Raw genomic sequence first — 18,060 nt, 5'->3', positions numbered from 1 at the left:
GCGGCTCCCGCTCCAGCTCGAGGGCTAACCTTCTTGAATGTGTTCAAGTGTCTGATTCAGTGTTTCAGGAAAATTCTTCCCAGACTTAAAAAAAAAATTGCTGAAGGGCTAAAAAGTGTGGACGTGTTTAAGAATCAGCAGTCTTGCACCCAACCCAGGGTGGACTGATTCTGTCCCATTGCCTCGGCTCCGCTGGGTCTCCAGAGAGCTCTTCCCTGAACACTCAGCACTGCGCTCGCTGGACCCAGGCTTGGCTGTGGGTTCTCACCCAGGGAGAGAACAGGCCAGAAACGCCAGACAGGAAATCTTTGCTGGTGATTGTAGCCACCTCTGATACGTATTTGTGGAGAGGACAGGCCTTCGAGGATGCTTGGGAAAAAAATCACCCATAGCAACAGAAAAGTGAGCCATCAGAAGAGGAGGAGGGGCGGGGTCCCAGGCGGGAGGGGAGCTCCGTGGGTCCCCGTCTCCCTCGCTTCTAGACCTCCAGTTCCGAGCTGGCGGGCGTGCGCCTCCGAGCAGTTGGATCGAGTGAAGGTACACAGAGAGCAGCCACATCCCGGGTCCCTCGCAGGCGTGCTTGGAATTCGGTCCCAGGGTGCAGAGTGACTGCTCCTCGTCTCGACTGTACTCTACCACTTAATCCTATAAACGAAGGTATAAAAAAACAGCCAAACTTGCTGGAGATACATATTTTTAGAAAACTGAGGCGTTCAGCACTTCTTGGGCTGGTTTCTAGGCAGTAATTACTTCCCCTGCGGAGCAAGGATGCGCGCCGGGCAAGTGGTGAATCGGGGTGTCGGTCCCGCCACGTGACCAAGCAGCCCCCCGGGTCAGCCGACACACGGCCTGGTTCCCGGTCTGGACAACGGGACCAGCGCGCACAGAGAGGCCACTGTCACGGCCAGCGGGACGCCACAGGGTCCCTCTGACACACAGCCGGCTGCACTCCGGGCCAGCCGGTTTTGCTCCTGAGCCTTCAGTCTGCATTTTAGAGCAAGTGGCCCCGCTGCTGGGGATGCTTCACTCCTGCTGCTCAGCTTCTGAATCTTCACCTCCGACTCGGGCAGAAAGGCACAAGGCACGGAAAATGCATATGGGTTGAAAAAACAATTCTTCTTACTATTTCAAACGTATTTAGGCCACTTCAAACAAAATCAGTTCTCTTAGTAAGAGGCAGATATAAAATCTCAGTCTCTTTAACCAACACGACTCCTGCACCCTCATCTCACCCGAGCTTCAGTGAAAACGACGACGGACTGTCCGGCGGGGTGGTCTGGGAGCCCCACTGACACCGGAACGGAAAAGCACGCCGTCCTGAAGGGCAGAGGTGCTCGACGAGGTCACCCTCCGACGTTGTGGAGAAAACAGAAGTCCGCGGTGAGTTCCATGAATCGGGCTCTTCGGCGAGAGCGCTTGGTCTCTGGGGAGGACTGCGACAGTGAATTAGCCGAGCCTGGGGCTCTGAAGTGGCCCGTGGGTCTTCCAGCCCCAGATCCAGGCTCGCACTAGGAGCAGAAACAGGAAGAGGAAGCAGCTGCCGGACGAGAGCATCTTCTCAGAGCCTCATTACGCACAAGTGCGGGGCCGGGGGCTGCTGGGGACGCGCGAGCAGGTAATGAGGCCAGCCCTGCCTGGGAAAGACGCATTCCACGTGTTCATTAGTTTTATGGCGCGTTTGATTTATACCAATCCCGTGCATGCTTTTACTTGAAATTTCACACACCCAGTTCCCTGCCTTCGGGCTTTGAAACTCAGTAACTGAGACATCATTGATGGCTGTGTTCAAACGGCTTCTCTCTTAAGCCCCATTTAGCCTTTACGTTTCATCCCTGTGTCCTTGGAGGGCTTCTTTCCTCCGGGGATCCATCCTATTTAGCAAGCGCTCATCCACTCCTCCAGGGGCGGTGGGGACAGCGCTGAAGGGACAGACAGGACACAGACAGACAGAGAGGTAAGCGCGCCCGCCGGGAGCCCAGGCAGGGCTGCGGAGCAGAGGAGGGGCCCAGGCCTGGGCCGCGCTGGTGGGCGGCCGCCAAGGACAGACGGGTCGCAAAGGGCTGTCTCGTTGCTTCAGGGTCACATCTAATGTGGCACAACTTTCTCCCAAGTTTCATGTTTTTACCGGGGCCTCACTGACACGGAGCGCGATGGTTGTGTCGGGCGCACGGCATCGAGACGGCGCGGCTGCGCACACAGGGCCATTTCCAGCCCCACCGTCCGCTGGGCGAGGACCTGGAGGACTGACTCTCAGCACCTTCCAAATACGCAGCACCTGCCGCTACCGACTCCAGTCCCCCTGGGTACCCCTCCCCCGGACTGATTTCTGTTGTAATTGGAAGCTGTATGTTTTGTATTTTTGCACCCCTCCCCCCACTTCAGCATCCCCCCCGCCACGCCCACCTCTGGCAACCACCATTCTTTCCCATATCAAGGAGCTTGTTTTGCTTTTATTTTTATTCATTTATTTTTAAATTATTACTGTTATTATGTTTTTGCGTTTTAGGGCTGGACCCATGGCATATGGAGGTTCCCAGGCTAGGGGCCACTTGGAGCTACAGCTGCCGACCTACACCACAGCCACAGCCACAGCCACAGCCACACAGGATCCAAGCCTCGTCTGTGACCTAACCACAGCTCACGGCAACGCCGGATCCTCAACCCTCGGATCGAGGCCAGGGATCGAACCCGCAACCTCATGGTTCCTGGTCGGATTCATTTCTGCTGTGCCGTGACGGAAACTCCTTGTTTTGTTTTTAGATTCCACTTATAAGTGAGATCGTATGGTTTTGGCCTTTCTTTGTCTGACCTGTTTCACTCTGCATAATTCCTTAAGGGTCCATCTATGTTATCATACATGGCAAGATTTCATTCATTTTATGGCTCAAAAATATTCCGTGGTGTATTTATATTTTCTTTAAATCTTTACATACCACGTTTTCTTTACCCAGTGTGTAAAATTTTAAACATGACCTTAGTGACTGGTTTTTAGACTTTGAAAAGACTCGTGCACAGTCCCAGTAGCCAAATACAACACACGCCCTTCAGCACGGCATCTCCTGGTCCCTGTGGACCATATACGTCAGTGTCGCTCCAAGCACAGTGTGCAGACTGTTTATAATTTCATCGCCAACCAGCCTTCTAGCACAAGCGTTCCCAAAGCCTCGCCGATGACAACGGTAACGGGCACACCCCACCTCCTACTCTTCGGGGCCCCCTCCATAAGCCAGGGCGCTCATTTGGGATTGACAGATTCTGTATGTCTCTATTGCTGAAGACACACTGCAAGCCATACCTTCCACCTGCTAACCTGCTGGCCTCTTCGGCTTTATTTCTTTGGGATTAGGTCCCTAACGTAGGAGTACTCAGTTGCAGAATGTGACCTGAACAGGTGTGTTCTCACGGGGCCTGTCTTCTAGCTGTTCAGAGCAGAGGCCAAGTGCTTAGGTTAGCCAACACCTCAAAGGTTCAATGTGCAAGGGTGACCCATAAAAGATGACTGACCTGAGAGGGGGACTGGGTCGGGTGGGGTAGGCTTATGGCCCTTTAATGCCTTTACAGCTCTGCTTTCTAGAATCCACAGCCGTGAACAAGTGTTATAATTTCAGGACAACTTGGGCAGCAAGGCGCCAGGCAGGGCCGGCTCCCGGGGCCGCAGGTGCGGACTCACCTGGGCGGCACGGCCTTCTCCGCGCTCTGCTGCAGCTCTCGGAGCTCCTCGTGCATCTGCTGCTGTTTCGTGAAGTGACCCATGAAGTTGAAGTGATCGTTTGCGTAGGGCCGGTGAACGTCTGCTGAGTAGCTGATCCCCAGCTTCTGTAGAAACTCTTGGTAAGTGACATGCCCTCTTCCCTCGGTGTCGTAGCTTCAAAGACAAACAAGCACGGACATCGGTGGCTGTCGGGGCGACGTGCTCAGGGTTTTAACCACGTCTGCCCTGACTCTGCCTTGTTCCTCGCCCTCCGTGTGCCCTGCAGACCCGCCGCATCGGCCGCCCCCAGGGGAGTCAGAAACGGAATCTTGAGCCTCACCCCAGACCTGAGCTGAATCTGCTCTTCTTTTTTTGGCCGCAGCCCCGGCACGTGGAAGTTCCCGGGCCAGGGATCGAACCTGCGCCACAGCAGTGACGATGCCGGATTCTTAACTTGCCACCAGGGAACTCCTGGATCTGCTCTTAGCGAGACCTCAGGCGAGCCACAGCCTCATCCAAGTTTGAAAGCCACTGCTCCCAGCAACAGGACAGTCACCCCATGCAAGGCGGTCTTGGCCCACCCCAAGAGGACAACCAGGTTTAGCCACCTGTCCTTCTGTTAGAAACATGACTGTGACCACGGAAAAATAAAATCAACCCTTCCACGCTTTGGACAGGTGTTTTTAATTGAGCACCTACCTGTAAGAGGAGCCATGCTAAGGTGGAGAAGAAAATCCCTCAAAAGGCATATTCAGCCTTAAAAACTCAAATACACGAATGCCACTTGATTCCAATTCCCCATTTTCTTTTTGAAGAGATGCCAATTACACACAACCAATGAGCGAGGCAGTGAGGCAAACAAGATAAGACTTCTGCTGTGCTCCTTTCATGTCATTTTCTATGATTGGGATTTTTCTGAGTTCTAATTCATTAGGAAAAAAAAAGGCATAATGGAGGGTTTTTATCTCCCAACATTATTCAAATAGAATAGAATTACTTCCTTAAAAAAAAGGCAAATTGCCAATTTTCTTTAAGGAACAAAAGCACGTGTTTTCACGAGAGGTCCCGGTCCTCTAACGGTGCGCGTGGCGCTTGCGGAGGTTTTTCCCCAGACGAGCGCGGCGTTGCAAGGCCCGAGGCGCCTCCCTCGGCCCGCAGACCCGCGAGATGCCGCAGGCGCTCTGGACCCCACGCTCGCCTCCGCCACATGAATCCTCTGCGGCCTTTCCGTTGAGTGATGATGGGGACAATGTATTGACCAACCCGGCGTTCTTGGCCTCTAGGGGAGGGTGGTGGGTAGAGGACAAAAGGGGGACGTCTGGGCAAACGTCGTGTGCAGAGCGTCGGAGCTGGACCGCCGTCGGTCCCTCCCGAAGGCGCCTCCTGGGCCGGAGCCCCCACCACCGGCCCCCCTTTCTCTGTACCCACGAGCCTGCAGCTCCCTCGGGCCACATGTCTGATTTCCACCTGCCTTGCTAGCATCCAGGCCTGTTTCTAGAAGGGAAGGAGCTTCCCCTCCTGTGACTGAGAGGCAGGGAGGGCAGCGCACCCCAAGCCTGAGCCCCGCCCCTCGAGGCCTCACTCGCTCTGGCTGCTGTTTCCTCACCTGCCAGCAGGGAGGGTGCTCTGAGGCCCAGCGTCTGGGACCAGCACCCGGCTGGCTGTCTTTGTTCGAGGCATCTGGGAAGCCCTGCAAGACCCATCCAGGTGGCTGTGATCAGTGTGACCTTAGTACGTGCCACCCCCCCCCCACTCAAAGTCCCATTCTCCCTTTATTCAGTGCATCTTCCTGCCAGAACAAAACAAAGCGACCCACCCACAAAAGGAGGCCTGCGGGGGCCCCCAGTTCCTGAGGCCTGCTCCGTGGCTTTGTGTTCCAGGCAGCATAGAGGGCCAGTGCCTCTAGCAAACAGCTCTCCCCACTGCTGGCGGTGGGAAGGAGTTTAGTTTTCCATCCATGTACCTGGGAAGGGGGAGGGCTGCCATTTCTTGAGCTTCTAGGGTGACCCGGGGCCACAGGGCTTCCCCTGAACTGTGTCAGGCCTGTGACGAGCCTATGCCACCAGAGCGATGCTGTGGTCCAGTTTCTCCCGGAGAAGGAAGCTCCCCAAAGGCTCCCCACTCCCGGAGGAGGGCGCCTGAAAGGACGTGCACAGACCACCCGCCTGGCAGACACCTCTGCTGGACCGTCTCTCTCCTTCTGAGGCAAGAGTACAGTATTTCAGGGGTCCCCTGGTGGCTCAGTGGGTTCAGGACCTGGCTTTGTCACGGCTGTGGCAGGGGTTTGATCTCTGGCCCAGGAACTTCTGCAAGCCAAAAAAAAAAAAAAAAAAAAAAAAAAAGGGACTGTGTTTCCAGTGCTCCTGGGTGTGGCAAGAATTGGGGAGGGGGTGAGTGTGCGTGGGGGCTTGGACCAGGGTCCAGTGTTTGCGGCTGCTATTCGCCCCCCAAAGGCTCAACCTGCCTCTGGCTCCACGGTTCAGTCTAGGTCTCCTCTCCCTGCTCGGTGGCCAGATTCTTGAGGAGAAACCATGCCGTGTTTATCCTGATGAGTAAAGTCCTAGCTCCCAGCAACGTGCTTCACAGAGCGTCCGCGTCAACACCTGTCCACTGAGCTAAGGCTCCGAAAGGGCACGGGTTCCAGAGGAAGGGCTGCCTTCCCAGCGGGCTACGCTCGAGAGAGTCCCAACCGCAAACTCCAGATCCCGACACTTGAACTGAATGAAAAGACACTTCTTAATTACTTCATTAATAAAGATCGTAAACATTCCGTTCCCGTCTCCACGGAACAGACGACCAGACCGCACAACCGCAGCTAAAATGCCGTTATGAGTGTGAGTAATAAGAGAGTTAATTCTGCTTACATAACCTCACCCTTCATTACAGAATCCTTTGTGTAACATTAAAAAAAATCAACTTGCCTATAAAGGTTGAATTTTAAAATGGTTCGGCAACAGATGTGCCAGGAAAAAAATGCGCACATAAACAGAGGACTCATAAAAACATGCATTTGCATATGGCAATGGCCACTAATTTATGATATAATCAGATTACTCTGCCCATTTATTGTACGCTCAGCCATTCGGTCGCACACACGATGTGAATATGCTCACATCCATTGCTTTGCTCAGAGTCTTACTCATTTATGCTCAGTGTAAGCGCGTGCTTCTTACACAGGTGACAGAAGAATCTTCCGACTCTGCTGACTCCGGATGCAGAGGGTCTGGCGGATGCCCCGCTGATGACCCAGGTAGCAGGTTCCTTCCCCGGGGCCTCCTTCAGGTTGAACCAGTTTGTCCCTTTAACCCTCAGGGAGCCACGCTCACTTAACCGGCTCCCTGCTGTCCATCCCTGCGCAGTTCCTGGGGCCGCCGCCCAGCCCTGGGCCGTGGGCTGCTGCGGGCAGAAGCGTGTTGCTCTGGGCTGAAGCCACCGAAGCCCGTGTGGGCCGTGCTCTGCAGTCCCCCGTGGACCCTGCTGAGGGCACAGCTGGAAGCCAGATCCCGAATTACCACTTGGACGGGAACTGCTCAGAAGAGCCGCTAGACATGCTAGACTTGGAGTGAATGAGAAATACACCCTCCCGTGCCAAGTCTCTGAGATGTGGGGGTTAAGTCACTGATTTCCTCCTACGGCATAAACGAGACGCTCCAGACAAATCCGAAGTGCGAACCCCGTGCACCTTACAGGTGCTTCCCAAATTCTGAGGGAATAATGGAGGCTGACAGTTTTTTTGGTCTCGATTCTCATGCTCTCATTCTGCGTTTTGTGAAAGAGCTGAATGCTACGTTCCTGCTCACTTCCACCCACCCACTCATGGGGGCTTTCCTCTTCTGACCATCAGACCCCGGGAGTTGGCAGAGTGGGTCACGCAGACCCCGGGAGCTCCCCGGCCTGCCTGGGCTCCAGTCACCCACACACCCCCCACCCCGGGGGAAGGGGACACCCCCTCCCTTGGACGGGCAACTGCACGAGGCTCCTGGTGCCTGGACAGCCCATCGCTGGCCCCCACCTCCTGCCCGGTTACGCAGAGGGGGCCTGGGAGGGAGGGGACCAGGGTGAGGCAGGCATCCGTGTCAGTAAACACGGAGCCACGAGAGCAACAGGCCAGGACGGGGCGTGCGAGTGAGGACGGCTACCTGGGGTCAGCAGAAACCCTTAGCGTGTGGATGGAAAAAACCACGCCACCAAGGCTATCGTCTCGGCTGAGTGGGATTTGCTGCTTTCTAGCTCCGTCTTTTCTGTTCCTTAACGCTTTTTTTGGCTTTTCTGCCTCTTCTAAAATGAATGTGCACGGATACCGCAATCAGAAAATAACTGCAAATCGCTAAGATCTTTTGGCTACTGATTTTTACGCTTACGTATGCCAGGTACCCTCCTTAGACTGTTTGGTGCCTGTAACCACCCCAGGGGAGAAGTGACTGAAGCTCAGAGAAGGCGAGTCCCTGGCCCAAGGCCACACAGCTCAGTCCGGGTGCCCCGGGGCAGGGCGGAGGCCCCACTCAGAGCACAGCCCACTGCTGCGGGCTCCTCGGCCACTCGGGCATCTTCCTGACTTCTGGGCATCCTCATCAGACAATCCAAAGAGCGTCTTAGCTCCTCGTCCGGCAGCCTCTGTTCCCAGGCTGTCAAGGCTGACCTTCACTTCCTACATCTCTCTCACACCCGCCACCTCCTGCCCAGTCCTAGCACCACCCAGGGAAGGGCCCCGCGTCCTCTGGCCTGGACCACGGACAGCCTCTAGCTCGCCTCCAGGCCTCCCTCCCTGTCTCCGGCAGTTCGTCCCCTCCCCGGGGGCAGTGATCTTTCTAGAACCCGGGCCTGCCTCCATCTTTCCTTGCTAAACACTTGGCCCTCAGACCAGAGTCCCACCTTACCCTGCCCTTCACGACATGGGTCAGCTGATGTGCGACCTTCCCTCCTGCCCGGCCACCCAGGTTACCCACAGCCTGGAAAGTGATGCCCCCTTTGTCTTTGGGCTGGATGCTCATCTGTGGCTCTCAAGCCCACCCTGATCCTTCTGCATGTCTCCCAGCTGCCCACGTGCCTGTGCCCAGGAAGGTGCCCGTCCTGGTGGGAGGAGGGCAGGGCCGGGCGTCTCCAGGGGCACCTCGGTCATGGCTGTGGCCGGGGCTCCAGCTCAGCACAGAGGCTGAGATTCTAGCAGATTCTGAGACAGCCTCAGGGGCGGCAGCCTGCCCCCTCTGCCCTCCAGTCCCTGGTGGGGGGAGTGTCCTTGTCTCCAGGTAAACCCCTGGCCCCCGCCCAGGGTGGAGCTTCCTGGCCTCTGAGGAACAGCTCAGTCCCCTGCCAGACTTCTGGTCCTTCTGCCATCTGCATAGTCAGTCTCCGTGTTAAGTCCTGCTTGGCCGTAAGTGTTAGAGCGGTTTCTGCTTTCCTGCCCAGACACGGGTGGATACACTCCTGGTGTTCCCTCTGTCTCCATTGCCTCTCTTCCCATCGACGTCAGAGGTAACGCCACGTGCGTGGACGCCATCGTAGTCCCCTGTCCCCGTTTCTTTTCCCCTGGACACCCATCCAGGTGGCTTCTCCCAGCCTTCCTTGCAGGGGATGCAGCCACGGTGGATTCTGGCCAACAGAACGCAGGCAAAGTGATGGCCACGTTTCCAGGCCTGGTCCCTACAAAGCTTCTGCCCGTTCTCTCGCTCCTGCGCTCGCTCCCCTTCTGTGCTGGTGGCACAAAGGATCAGGGGAGGTGAGACTCCTGGTCACTCAGTGTCTGTGGCTGGAGCTCCCCTAGGCCCACCCCAAATCTGACGTCATCCTGGGGCAAGTCCAGGGATGCTGCCCTTGTTTGTCACCGCAGCTCGCCTACCCTGACCCAGGCACCACCTGAGCGAACTCAGCAGAGCAGAGTGAGGCGCTGAGAAGTTAAGTAATAGGACAGGGGCCACAGAGCTGTCGGGTGGAGGCAGGAGTCCTGACCACAAACTGCTGGCAGAACTCTCAACCACCACCACCCACCGAGCGCAGCGGGCAAATGAAAGAAGACAAGGGCCTGAGCTCAAAGAGTTTTCAGCAGAGGGTAGCCAAGCGGGCATCTCACAACGTTAACAGACGTACAAGAAACTTCAGCCCAAAGCAGCAGCAGAGTCTCCCTCCCGTGAGAATGCAAAGCTGCTCTGTCCGCGAGTTGGGAGAGGGCTCCTCGTGCTCTCCTCACACGGGAACCCCCTCGGGGACCTGTGACTCCCACACACCTGCAGCTCGCACCCGCTCCTGGCTCGTCCCGCCCCTCTCCGTGCAGACAGCAGTCTCCCAAGGCCCAGCCCCACCAAGCCCTTCTCTGAACTGCTTCCTGACTCGTCTTCCCAGAGCCTGGCTTGGGCCACATACCGCCCCGCTCAGACCTGGTTGTTCCGAGCGCCTGGTTGATAACTGCCAGGCGCGAGGACTGTGGCCAGGTGACAAGCCTCGCCTTGCCTTTCTCAGCCTGGACCTCAGGCCACCGCTTGGAGAACCCTTCCCCGACGGCCCCAGGGGTCAGGCGGCCCCATCTGGAACCTGGGGACTATTTCAGCAACACTCCCACCAAAAGGCCTCCTCCGCGGCCCCCAGCACTCCTGCCTTCACCTCCCATCCCGCTGCACCTGTTCCCTTCTCCCGCGTTTGTAACTGTCAATGCTGCCCCCATATCGGAGTGTTCCCTGTCCCCCGACAGCTCCTTGAGCGTCAGGGCCACACGGGCACCTCTGCATCATCCCACTTATTTGCCCGCTGCACCTCCATCCTTTGACTTCTCAGAGGGACCCACTCATTCACTCTGTCAGAAGAGAAAACGGACAGGGAGACCAAATTGGTCCTGTGTTGGAACGGGTCTAAAAAAAAAAAAGGACTTTTGTAAGAACTTCAAGTTGCTTTTCTAAATTAGACACAAACAGCCCACCTAATTCTAAACTCGCCAGCGTTCCAGCCTTCGACTTTGAACAGATGAAAAGCTAAAAAATGGCAGGAACTGCTTCATGAGCTTGCTCCTGAGAGGACAAACGCTGCTGCACACGACCCTGGGGGAGTGTAAGTGGCAGCAAACATATAATGAAGCAGGAAGTAACTCAGAGACGGATCTGGAACTGGGATCACATTGCCCAAGCACCTGGAAACTCAGACATCTACCCGGGGAAGATTGTACCTGGGGGCCTGGTTCAAAACCAGCCACATCTAAAGTGCATTTTGAAAAATGGAGCCGCTACTAGATGCTATTTTCAGTTTAAGACACTCTCGAGAAACTCCACCAAGTTGCCAAAAGTTTGGTTATTTTCTTCCAACAAATTACTCTTCTATAAAACAGTTGTGCGACACTGATTTCCATCCTAAGGCAATGGGGAGAGAGGCCTTTGCCCTTTACCCGCTGCGGGCCTGCCGGCTGAGCCAGCTGCGTTAGAGTTAAGTCCTGGGAGAGTGGCTTCCTTCTCTGAAACCGGAAAAGGATGTGGTTAAACTCCCGGTTCCTTGGACATGCAAAACTCTCAATTCTAACATCAGGGGCAAGTGTTGCCCTGGCTCCCCACGTTCCTCGAGGCCAGGCTGCTTTCTGGGGGGAAACGGGACACGGCAAACCATCCTGGCCCCACCTACCCCCGAGCAGTGGTGAAACCGGGGGCTGAATTTGCTGCAGCACCCACCCGAGCCGAGATCCTCAGATGCCACTCACCTCAGCCAAAGCTTCTCGAACTCTCTGGGCGTGAGGGGGATGTCAAAGCCGTACAGCGCGTTCTTGACGTCCCGTCGTCGAAGGATGCCGTTGCCCTCGCTGTCCGTCTCTATGAAATTCTGCAACGCGAGAAGGCGGCCCTGAGTGACCTGTCACGCCACGCTCCGGTGGGACACAGGGGTTTCAACAGTCAGTGTCCGGAACAATCTAAGACGTTTTTCTCCCCTTCCTGCCGCTTAATTACCTTTTCATCTACATGCCGGATGCCCTCCTCCTTCCTCTGGAGAAGCGCACAGAGTAACACACCAACTAGGACCGCATCCCCGAAGGGGCTGATCTCGGGCAGTGGCTGGTCTCGGGTGTGTGGCTCAGTTCTGCTCCTGACCAACCGCTCGGGTTCGAGATTAGAAACGAGGGCCAGCCGGAGCCTGGACACTGCATGAGGCCATCACCTCCCCGACGCTGGGGATTTGGCCGCCCGGCTGCCGGAGGGGAAACGAGGGACATGAGACCCCTGGAGTTGTGACGAGGTGGCACCACCTTAACATCCCCGGGGAGGGCAAAGGGCCTCTGGGGGTGTGTCAGGCACTGAGGAGAGGGGGCAGAGCCTGGAGGAGCGCTCGGCATTGTCTTAAGGCCGTTTCTAAATAAGGGCTCGTCCCGTTCTCTTTTGAAGATACTGGGAGGAAGACACGACGGCTAAGCCTCCCAAACCCTCTGCCAGCATCGCAGAGGGTGTGACTATGGACACTGCCCGCGCGGTCAGGAGCCAGACAGGAAAACCGCTATCGCCCTCTATTCACCCTGGTGCTGCAGGTGCCGGGCAGCGTAGTGAGGCCAGGGGAAGTCGTTAAAAGGTGCGACAGCAAAGCAGGGAGAAACACAACTGCCGTCACTCACAGACGACGTGACTATGGGGGATACAAAGAAGCCACAAGCGAATTATGACAGTAAGAGAACATGGAAGAAACCTGGGTTCCACAGCAAGAGGCGAAATCATCGGCAGTTTTCTATCTCAGACACGGAAAGTGAATTTCAAAAAAATAGCATTTACAACAGCATCAAAATTAGAAAGTCCTACGAATGACTCTTACAAATGAGTGTAAGACGTCTACGAGGGGAAGCCTAAACACTTATTGAAAAAAGATATTTTAAAAGATCACAACGGAAATACACTGTTTGTTCACTGGAGACTCCGCAGGAAAGACGTCGCTTCTCTCCAAACACCCCAGGAGATTCTTTCTCCCTTGGTAGAACTTGCCAAATGGAGTCCAAAACACGTGGAGAACAAGGACGAGGGCCTTGCCTACCAGCTGGTTAAGAGGTCTTACTGGGTTATGGGGGCTAAAGATGTGGCCTTGGTGCCAGGATAGGACCAATGGACCGGTGGGACAAGAGGCCCAGAAACACCCCTGGGTCTTGACGTGGGTCAGTGGGGGAAAGGACGGGCTTTTCTGTGAAGGTGCCGGGACACCTGGTCTCCGTGTGGAGGAAGAGAGGTGGAGCCCGGCTGGCGACACTCACGGAGCATCGGGCACAGATGTCAGGCCCCGGGTGTGGGGTGAGGCCGGGATGCTGCAGGAGGACATCTTCATGACCTCAGGGTAGGGTTTCGACAGCAAGAACGTCAGGGAGCAGTTTAAAAACGGACTCTATTGGAAGAAGAACTTCCGCTTATCAAAAGCTATCATATCAAGAAGGCCAAGACAGCGAAGCAGGAAAACTCTGAGCTCCCTCCTCCCAAGGACACACCAGAACGACGGCTGTTTCCAGAGAAGTGACTGATGAGGCACAACCAGAAGACTAGCAGAAAAGGTCCCTACACCTACAGACATCAAGAAGGAACCACAGTGAGACCGCAGAGCCACGGTCGAGTCAGGACTCCTGCCCCTGGCAACCCACAAATGGGGCAGAGGTCTCCCCAAGAAGGGAGGGCTCTGAGCCCCGCACTGGGCTCCCCAGCCTGGGCACCTTGCACTGGGAAGACGAGCCCCCACAGCCAGCAGGGCTTCCTCTTGGGAGTACCAGGGGGCTGTGGGAAGTACAGACTCCACTCCTAAAACATTCACACAAACCTCACCCCTCCAGGGCAGGCCCCAGGGCAGAAGCTGTCGTTGAAAGGGGCCTCCCTCTAGCTTAGTGATGCTGGGACCCTGTCCACTCATCAGCCTGTCGGCACCGGCACTGGGATCCCTCAGGCCAAGCAACTAGCTGGGCAGAGATCCAGCCCTACTCACCAGCAGGCCTGCTGCCTAAGTTCCCCTGAGCTCACAGCCACCCTGGACCCAGCCCTGTCCACTGGAGGGTCCAGCACTCAGCCCCACATACCAAGGCACTGGCACGAGCTCCAGGACCAGCCTCAACACCACTGCGGAGGCCCCGCCCCGGGACCCCCAGGACCCTGGCCCTGTCTACCAGCAGCATGAAACACCAACTTCAGGCCCTCTGGGGCCTGGGACCCTGGGACGTAGTTCCATGCACCAGTGAGCCAGCACTAGCCCCAGGACCAGCTTTACTCACCCATGAGAGAGTGCAAGCCCCAGGACCCCCAGGCTGGTCCACTGCCAGCCCCAGGACCATGGCAGCTCTTCAGACGGCCACACTGGGATCCAGTCTCACTCACCAATGGGCTGACACCAGTCCCAAGGCATCCGGGACCCCACAGAGAGCTGCCCAGCATCCAGCCCCAATCACCAGTGGGCCAACAGCAGCTTTAGGACACCCCAGACCCTGAGGCCAGCTGTGCCGGGAATTAGCCCTTCCTACCAGCAGACTGGCACTACATCCAGGACCTCCAGCCCCATAACCACCCGCTCTAGAACCCGGCTCTGCCCACCAGTGGGTCAGCATTGCCATGGGACCCCCTGGGGCCCTGCCATCAGAAGCCTCAGGACCAGGCCCTGCTCACCAGCCACCAGTGGCCTCTACACAAGGCAGGGACCACCAACTGAAGGCGGGCCATCCGTGTCCATTAGACTGACGGCAGCAGTCAGCCCCAGACAGCAGGAGAAGCAACACAGCCCACATAGGGGCCACCCCCCCACACTCTGCTGACCAGAGTGTGCTGCTGGGATGCACAGGACATCTCCTGCAAAAAGCCACTTCTCCAAGGTCCGAAAACATAGCCTGCCTACCAAATCATCGAAATAAAAGCAAAGAACTAGGTAAAATAAGGTGACGGAGGAACACAGTCCACAGACAGGAACACGTAAGCCCCAGAAGAAGAATTCAGGGAAGTGGAGACAGGCGACCCCCCAAAAGACTCCAAAGCCGTGATCACGAAGATGCTGGAAGAACTCAGCAGAGAGAGGATAAAGGCAGCGAGAAGACACAGGGAAGGACCGAACGGGGCTGGAGAACACGATGCCTGAAACAAAACTACACGAAAAGGAATCAAAGATTCGATGACGCAGAGGAACGGGTCAGAGAGGTGGAAGACAGAGTCATAAAAATCACCGAAACGGGGCAGAATAAAAGGCTGGAAAGGAATGAGGACGGTTTAAGCGCCTCACAGACAGAGGAAAGGCCACCAGCCAGGAGACAAACACCCAGGATCATGCGTAACCAACACGTGCTGATGGAAACGGCGATGAGCTACAGCTCCGCCCCCCGAGAGGGGGGTAAGTCAGGCGTCCGAGCGCCGGGACAGGGCGTGAGGCCTCCAGCACCAGAAGGGTTTGCTGTCGGGCCCTTTACGGGAAAAGCGGGGCTCCCTGGTCTGAGCTGTTGTCAGGCATCCTCTTCCTTCATCTGGATGGTGGTTATAAGGAGATGCGCGATCCGGGATTCATGCACGCGCATGTCCTAAAACTGATTTCAACTCCACGAATACATTGTATCTGTGTAAATACATCTCTATTATAAATTCGTATGTTATATATACACATATAACTACATACGTACCTATGTGTATATATAAACTATATCTGTATATATATAAACTATGTATATATATATAAACATGTGTGTTAAATAATATATATTATATAAACAATAGTATAAACTACATATATGTGTGTGTGTGTATATAAACTATTATATGTTAAATAATATATATTATTATATTCCACTGCAGTGTCACAACTTAAAAAAACAAGATTAAAATGATTAGGTCTGGAGAATTTCAAAGTCCCTTTAAAAACTTAGAGCATAGGCGTTCCTGTTGTGGCACAGTGGAAACAAAGCCGACTAGGAACCGTGAGGTTGGGGGTTTGATCCCAGGCCTCACTCAGTGGGTTAAGGATCCAGGGTTGCCGTGAGCTGTGGTGTAGGTCGTAGATGTGGCTGAGATCCCGCGTTGCTGTGGCTGGGGTGTAAGCCGGCAGCTGCAGCTTTGACTCGACGCCTAGCCTGGGAACCTCTCTATATGCCACACACGCGACCCTAAAAAAGCAAGAAAAGAAAAGAAAAGAACTTAGAGCCCCCTGCACAACGATGTGAATGTATTTCATGCCACCGAACTGGCACAGTTTAAAATGGTTGGGATGGTAACTTTAGGTTGTGTGCAGTTTACCGCAACTTTAAAAAGCTACCGCATGTCCAGCCTGCTGTGATCTGTTCCCTGCGTAGCCTGCCCTGCCTCGCACTGAAATCCACCAGGTTCTGACCCCTCGGTCTGACACATCCACGCTGGGCTACCTGCAGCCCCCACCACGGGGGTGGGTCCCACACATCCTTGCCCTGGTTCGGTCTCCACACCCTCCACAGCCCTAGCAGCCCCGCCTGCCATCTGCTCATCTTTCAAGGGACCCCTTCTTCTTGGGCACCCCCACTCCACACAAGCCGCCTCCATCATAACACACGGCATTCTTTGGCGTTGGCGTTGGTGTTCACACCAGAGACTGTGCCTTTGTTTTATTTTATTTTTTGTTAGCGTGTCTTTAGCTCCTTGCCGCGATGCACTGCTGCCTTATTAGTTAGCGCGTAACAATGTTTGCGGAAGAAACCACTGAACTTGCTTTCCAAAAACACTTAAATAGAAACGAGCCTGTTAAACTGCCCGACCCCTAAGTGCTTCGGAGAACTCAGCTGGAGGGGACCGTGGCAGGGCGGGGAGCCCGTGACTCTATCTGAAGATCACTAGATGCCTAATGCTGAATCCCTGTTCAAGTTCAAAGGCAGTTTTCCTGGAGAACCCCTCCTTTGTGGTATGAGCAGGTCTTGTCTGGAGAATTCCCAACTGAAATGGAGCAGGCGGGAGATGAACTCCACACCTGTGGTCACTTTTACCAGCTCAAATGCAGGGACCCAGACCTAAGAGCAGGGAACAACCAGAAAAGGGGACCGAGGGACCCAGGGACCCAGACCTAAAGGGCAGGGACACAGAGGGACCCAGGGACCCAGACCTAAAGGGCGGGGACACGAGGGACCCAGGGACCCAGACCTAAGAGCGGGGACACGAGGGACCCAGGGACCCAGACCTAAAGGGCAGGGACACGAGGGACCCAGGGACCCAGACCTAAGAGCGGGGACACCAGGGACGACCCAGGGACCCAGACCTAAGAGCGGGACAGAGGGACCCAGGGACCCAGACCTAAAGGGCAGGGACACGAGGGACCCAGGGACCCAGACCTAAAGGGCGGGGGACACCGAGGGGACCCAGGGACCCAGACCTAAAGGGCAGGGACACGAGGGACCCAGGGACCCAGACCTAAGAGCAGGGACACGAGGGACCCAACCAGACAAGAGGGACCCAGGGACCCAGACCTAAAGGGCGGGGACACGAGCCCCCGTGAGCGGGCCCGTCTCATCACCAGGTGGGCTGGTGGGACGCCTGCTAATCTTACTTATGTGCCATACTTTCTGCTGGTTAGAACTAACCCTCAGTGCTTTACTCCAAACAGCGACAGTGACGTCCGTAAGAGCAGGGTCATTTACTCCCAAGACAGGTGACAAGACGCTCGGTTCTGGACAAGATGCCCCCCACCCCTTCAGACCCCCTCTGATCCCCCTTCCTCTGTCACCTGCCATGTCTCCCCCCCGCACTCCTGCCAGGCTAGGTTCTAGAAGGGATGGAGGAGGGGGCCGGGGGACAGACCCAAGGCTGCTGGTTCAGCAGCACAGAACTGTGGGGGTCCCCCCACCTCCTCCACACACAGTCTGGGATCTGCACAACATCCAGGGTAAAGACGCTGCAAGAGGCCATGGAATCAGGGCAGGCGCAAGAGTCCACGTGACGGAGAAGAGGAGTTGCGGGCGGGGACAGGCAGGGAGGGTACCCGCGGGGTGTCGTGGAGCCGGGGCGGGAGCACCTCAGGAAGGATGGGGCTGAACACGGCGGAAACAAAGACGTCCACGCCTGCTCCTTTCAGCACCCAACAGCTTTGCGAACGCCCTGCCTTTGCTCCTCGGCGTCACCTCTGCTGGTCCATGAGCTCCACAGGTGGGAGCAGACTCGGCTACCACCCATCCCGGTACAAGTCCCTGCGCACTAAGTCGAAGGGGGTTGGAGCGGCCAGGGGCCCTGGGCGTGGCCCTTGGGAGGCCCCAGGCCCACGGAGAGCAGCGCCCCAGGGGCCCGGTGGAGGCCTCCCGCGACAGGAAGGAGGGCAGGGCAGCTGGGAGGGGAGGCAGGCTGGGGAGAAGGGGCTTTTTCCTGAACAGTCAGGCCTGAGGGAGTTTGAAGGCCAGAGAGAATTGTGGATGGGGGGGCCCATGGCCGACGGCGTCGTGGTGCCAGGCTCTGCCCTCTCCCTGG

At 56.1% G+C, this 18,060-nt stretch overlaps 1 protein-coding gene across 1 annotated transcript in view; it reads right to left on the bottom strand.

The window, feature by feature from the left end:
- Positions 1-18,060, bottom strand: part of EFCAB6 (EF-hand calcium binding domain 6) — a 241,137-nt gene that overhangs the window by 47,811 nt on the left and 175,266 nt on the right. Inside the window, 2 exon segments of the mRNA XM_021091409.1 lie at positions 3,671-3,865; positions 11,364-11,482. Of these exon segments, the coding sequence (XP_020947068.1) occupies positions 3,671-3,865; positions 11,364-11,482 (314 nt within the window).

This window comes from Sus scrofa, chromosome 5, assembly GCF_000003025.6.
Source record: "Sus scrofa isolate TJ Tabasco breed Duroc chromosome 5, Sscrofa11.1, whole genome shotgun sequence".
NCBI lineage: Eukaryota > Metazoa > Chordata > Mammalia > Artiodactyla > Suidae > Sus > Sus scrofa.
Note: the sequence above shows the minus strand (reverse complement) of the source record. Positions and strands in the feature narration are given on the sequence as shown.